Source organism: Octodon degus, unplaced genomic scaffold, assembly GCF_000260255.1.
Source record: "Octodon degus isolate 3935 unplaced genomic scaffold, OctDeg1.0 scaffold00286, whole genome shotgun sequence".
Lineage (NCBI taxonomy): Eukaryota > Metazoa > Chordata > Mammalia > Rodentia > Octodontidae > Octodon > Octodon degus.
This window is the reverse complement of record NW_004524862.1, coordinates 559,644-565,431: the sequence shown is the minus strand read 5'-3', so window position 1 is coordinate 565,431 and position 5,788 is coordinate 559,644. Positions and strand designations below refer to the sequence as shown.

The window sequence follows — 5,788 nt, the reverse complement described above, 5'->3', positions numbered from 1 at the left end:
AGAGAGAGAGAGAGAGAGAGAGAGAGAGAGAGAGAGAGAGAGAAAGAGAGAGCAGCCTTGCAGGTGGCTCAGTTGCACCAGATCCAAAATTCGAACATGCTCTGGGAATGCCAAATAAAATTTGAGCTCTGTGTTTGGAGCTACGAGGTTCCCCCAGGCTATTCAGAATAACTGGGTTCTTCAGAGACAAACTTGTGGGACCTTGGACAATGAGATGTTGCCTCTGTCCCTCTTTGTTAATGAAAGTCAGGGATTGCCCTTCCACACATTCTCCACTAGTGTCTGTGAGGATAAGTGGAATTGGAGCAGGAAGAAAATAGGATAAATGTGTGGCTCTGTAACTGGGCTAATGTATATGGAGTGTCCCAGTAAAGGCTCCTCTGAGTATGGACACAAGGATACCTGGGTTCTGGAGAGGGAGCCAAGGTGAGAATCTCCAAACATGATCATTGTCATTGTCTTTCTGCACCTGAGATTACCTAGGTGGTGGCGTGTATCCTGTTGTACCCAAGTTGCTAGAAAACTAGAGGGAATGCTGAAAGTAGCAGAGTTTGGGCTCAGCTGTCATGGGTTCAGGATGAGACTGTTTTGTGTGGGAAAGGGTAAGTGAAGGAGGTTTGGAGTGTCCTGCCTCAGTCCTCCTTGTTCCTCTCCCCTACAAGGACCCAGCTCTCTACCAGCTGCCCCCATCGTTGCTGCGGAGACTCTACGACAGCCGCTCAGTCTCTCTGGATGGACTGCTGAAAGTGCTGAGCAAGGCTAGTCTGGGTAGGAGCAGCCCGGGTGAGAGGGTTTGAGTAACAGGATTCTGAAGATTAGTTTGGCCTGGGAGATTCCTGTGGGTAGGAAGGAGACAGGGAAGGGCTTAGTGGATCGGTAAGGACTGGGATCTGACCCCATCCCCAGTGTCACTTTCCAGTGCCCACTTCTCATTCACACACTTGTTCTTGGTTTCTCAGATCCTAAGGAACCACCCCTTCCCCAGAAACGTGAGTATCCCCTCTCCCTCTCTATTTCTGCTGTCCGCTTGCCCAAAGCACCATGGGAATGGGGCCCACAGGGCCCAATCTCAGCTGGTGAAGACAAACGACAGCTACAATTTCTCAGCCAGCATTTCCTAAGTGGAGAAGCCATTGGGAATGAGGAAAGAAGCAGGTGTGAGGGTCACAAGGAGTTGCCTCTACTGGCTGCTTACTGGGAACCAAGAGGTGACCACACAGATTCTAAGCCTGGCACCTCCTGGAACAGAGGGCTCCTGCCATGTGGAAAGGGCGGGTACAGAGGATAAACCATCACTCTCTCAGCTGACAATGATGGCTTTTTTTCTTCAGGTGACATGCATGATTTCTTCGTGGGACTTATGGGGAAGAGGAATAGCCAGTCAGGTAGGAGTGTGAGGGAGTGTGGTTTGAGGTTTTGATGAGGACATGACAGGAATCAAACGTCTCCTATTTGTAGCCAGAGGGAAGAATAAGACCTGTCTTTGTTGCAGTCAATGTTCTTGCTCCTTTCTTCCCAGTCAGCTTGGATTCACAGTCATGCGTTCCCAGGACTTAGGAGGACCCTTCTGCTGTGGCTCAGAGGAAGGGACAGGGAGACTGCTGCTTCTCCATTTCCCCAACTCTTTCCAATGCTGACCTCAACAGCTAGCCATTCCCTACTGGGTCTGGGTGATGGTGATGTTCAGAAAAATCTCTCCTAACTACATGATTTATTTCACCCCAGACATACCTACTGATGTGAATCGAGAGAATATCCCCAGCTTTGGCACTCTCAAGTATCCCTCCAGTGCAGAATGAGGTAAGGACTGCTAGCAGTAGCAAGCAAAGTGTGTGTGTGTGTGTGTGTGTGTGTGTGTGTACGCGCGCATGCTTGTGTGCGTGCACGTGTGGATGTGTTGGTGTGGTGCTACTTGCACATTTCCTTGGATGCTACAAGCATTCGTGCTTATAAATTTATAAACACATAGCCTGTGTCCAGCATGCACACTGTTCTTCAAACACAGAGATGTTTAGAGGCAGGTATGCATACTCCTGTGCCCACTGCTCTATTTCATCATTTTTCCCTGTGTCATCAACCCCACTGATTAGTGGGCGGCAGGAGTGAGTACTGGGACATGGGGAGAGATAGGCTTCCCTGGGACCCTGTTCTCCAGTGTCTATGCAAAAGATGGAGAGAGGGTCATCTGATAATTGCAGATACTACACCTAATTTGTAGATGAAACGTTTGCCTCCTGGGTACATTAAACCTTCTGGTCAGGGTCCTGGGTTATGGGCACAGGGCTCAGTCAGACACTGGGGAGCAATCATTCTCTGAAGGGACTCTGAAGTCTAATGTAGTAATTGGAAAACATATCTTAGTCTTTCTGTGTAGATAATGAATTGGAGATTGCCTTGAGTTTGAATGCTGGATCTGCCATTCTCTACCTGTGTCCCCTTGGCTAAATTATATAACCCTTTGCATCTCATTTGCCTCACCTGGAAAATGAGGGCGATGAGGGTGATGTTGGTATCTGTCAGGGTTGCTATGTGAAGGTTGGAGTATAGATGAACTGTTCAGATTGGTATGTGGTACACAATGCTGTACGTTAGCTCCATTACAGCTCTGCTGGCCTGGGAGGGGTGGGCTTTCTCCTGACTGGCTCTGGTCTGTCTGTCCCTGGGTTGGATCTCAGGCCTGAGCCAGCTGACACTTGTCTGTGAGTGAGTCAGTGCCCCAGGAAAGTGTCTACTTAGAACACACAGCACCTTCTGCCTGCATGTGGTCTACCCCCAGGCAGCAATAGCAGCTCAAATGGTGGGGTTCTGTTCACTAACTTCCAAGGAAAGTCAGGTGAGGAGGAAAGTAGAAAGATTGAAAAGTGCCAGCATCCTTTCTCTCCCCCTGTACCCCTGGAACCTGCCCTCACTGGACCCAAGGGGCCATCCCGAGACCCACAGAACGGGCTGCTGATGCTGCCACCTGTGTGTAACTCCTCTGGCCCCCCATCTACTGGTGGGTGAGAGGGCACAAAAGCTCTAATAACCGTAACTCACTGATTACATGGTGCTTACTGTATCATTTTGCTCTCATTAGATGGTTATTTCAGTCCTGCCAACGGCCACATAATTATACGGGCAGCTATATCTGGATGCCATGCTCTCCTCCAGTGTTATACACTGGCCATAAAGATAATTACAGTACCATTTTGCCATAGTATTTTATACAAATGGCGAAAACAAGTTCATTGTGGAAATCTACTTTTAATGTTTTCTGGTGAATCCAGGCTCTTTCAGAGGGACTGGGTCTGTAATTGCAGCCTTCATAATCTTACCATTCACCGAGTATTTACAACCTACTAGGTGCCAGGCAGAATAGCACATAAAGTCCCTGGGAGCTGGCATTTAAAGGACATCAGATGAGATGGATCAACATAAATCATTGTGTCATCTTCTTTCATTCATGTGAAACTGCTGAAAAAGGAACTAATCTGGGGGCCCATCGTTTCCCTGGGAGGTTTCTGGGAAGAAGAAGAATAGGCCCAAGGGCAGTATTAGTACCAAGGTGCCTCGTGTGGGCTGTGTGTGTGTGCTTGGTTTGTGGGGGTGCTCAGATGATATGAGCCTGGTTATTACATCATTCTGCATGGGCCCCAAGACTATGCCACAGGTATTTAGCACAATAAACACAGAATCAGGCAAGGGGCAATCATCAGACCTTTAGTCCAAAAGCCACATAGACAACTGAGGGTTAAGACTCCCTTTCCCTGTTCCACTCTCACCCCGTAGATAGCCAGTGGCAGTTTTACAGGATGTAAGATGTGATTTGGTTTTTTTGTTTTGTTTTGCTCCTCAGCACTCTACTTCTGGAGCCTGGGCTGCATCGTAGAGACACTGTTACCTGTCCTAATCCCAAGTGCATGTTATCCTGCTTCCCTTCCATTCCTGTTCCTGTAACATTCTTGTGCTTTGATTCCTTCTCTATCCCTTCTCATAACTGGTTGCTATCCCCAATCCTGATGGGCACTGACTGTGGGTTCTGTAGGTTAACCATAGTTTCTATAGAGTCCTACATTAAAAATATGTTTCTCTCCTCCTCAACAATAAAAGATTTTTACATATGAGTGATGTGGTATATTGTTTGTTTGTCTAGTGGATGGATTATCTTTCCCTTGACTCTTCCACTACAGTATAAATACATACATGTACTGGGTATGGTGGTACACACCTGTTATCACAATTACTTGGGAGGCTGAGGCAGGAGGACTGCAAGAGTGAGTAAACCAGACTTGAGTAACAAGAGTAACTTAGTGAAACCCTATCTCAAAATAAAAAAATTAAAAAAAGGCTAGGGATATAGTTTAGTGTGAAATCCTAGGTTTAATCCCTCACATCATCAAACACAAATAAAAAGAACTCATATATATATATAGGCATACATATGATGCACACATCATATTTAAATAGAAGTATCTTGATTTTATAACAAATCAATTGTCCCAACACTGCCTTACACATAGTGCTTGGTACAATTAGTATCTATTTAGTGATTAAAATAATAAACACATAAGTTTAGAAGATGGTTTCTAGCACTTCAAGGTTTCTGATAATGAGAACATTGAAAGACTTGTCTGTATTTCTATGATAGGCCTAAGAGACCTTAATTCCTGAATATGACCTTGTTTAATTAGAAACACAGGTGAGGACCAAGGCTGGGGAAGACCTTGCTGTAGAAGTCTGTATCATGTTGTTGTCTCCGAATGTTGAGACAGATCGTGGGGATAAAACAGTGATCCATGCCCAAGTTTTATAGGCCACCAAGGCTGTAGATCAGAAAACAAAACTTAATCAAGCTAGGATGGAGGGGCTGGGGAGATAGCTCAGTAGAATAAGCGCTTGCCTGGCAAGCGCAAGGGCCTGAGTTCCTGGTTGGTGGGGCGGGGAGGGAAGCTAGGATGGAGAGTGTACAGGAAAGTTAGTGAAGAGACCAAGAATGAAAGGAGCAGATATCTTCCACGTTAATCACTTACATTTAGTTTAGATTCTTCTGTAAAGTAGTTGTTACTGGCCTGTGCAGCATGGCCAAGTAGTTCATGGAACAGATTATTGAAAAGAAAGCTTTTTGTTATTATCTGTGGATTTTGTTTTTTGGGTTTTGTTTTTGAGAAAATCTTTTTATTTTATGTCTTATACTCTGAGTACCTTTTTTTTTTTTTTTAAATGTAGTTAGTACAGGGTCTACAGGGTTTTACTACATAGATCGGACTCATGGTGATCCTCCTGTTTTCAGCCTCCCAAACACTGGGGTTACAGGCGTGTGCCACCATGCCCAATATCTATTGCCATCTCAGCGCACCCCAGGGGTGGGGCCAGCACTGCACACTGGAGATCGAACCTGATCCCTGCGCAGTGCCTAAGCAGGTGCTTTAATCCGCTGAGCTATCTGGCTAGCTGGTAATTTAGTTTAGTTTTTTTTTTTTTTTTTGGTACCAGGGATCAAACTTGACCTTGCGCTTTCCAGACAGATGCTTATGCTGCTGAGCTATCTCCCCGGCCCTTGAGTAACTATTTTGAAGAAGATACAGTGCAAAAAAAAAAAAGAATATAAGAAAAGGAGAGGATACATTTCATTAATCTGATGTGCCATCTATCATAGCCCACTGATCCCAGTGGGGAATTTGTACCCTAATGGAACAGAGCTGGGGAAATGCTCAAGCTTCCTATCTTAGCCTGGGTCAGGAGCCTCGGTCTTGCCCCTGAATTGCCCTGACACGAAGTTCACACTCTCTCTAGACAATGTCAGGACAGG

General features: G+C 45.9%; 1 protein-coding gene across 2 annotated transcripts in view; it reads left to right on the top strand.

The window, feature by feature from the left end:
- The window catches only part of Tac3 (tachykinin 3), a 5,862-nt gene extending 1,848 nt beyond the window's left edge, over positions 1-4,014 (top strand). For both annotated transcript variants that reach the window (XM_004647046.2, XM_023707329.1), the window contains exons 3-7: positions 663-768; positions 960-989; positions 1,332-1,385; positions 1,726-1,800; positions 3,836-4,014. In XM_004647046.2, the coding sequence (XP_004647103.1) occupies positions 663-768; positions 960-989; positions 1,332-1,385; positions 1,726-1,799 (264 nt within the window). In that variant the 3' untranslated portion in view covers position 1,800; positions 3,836-4,014. The remainder of the gene's footprint in view (positions 1-662; positions 769-959; positions 990-1,331; positions 1,386-1,725; positions 1,801-3,835) is intronic.
- The last annotated feature ends 1,774 nt before the right edge of the window (positions 4,015-5,788 follow it).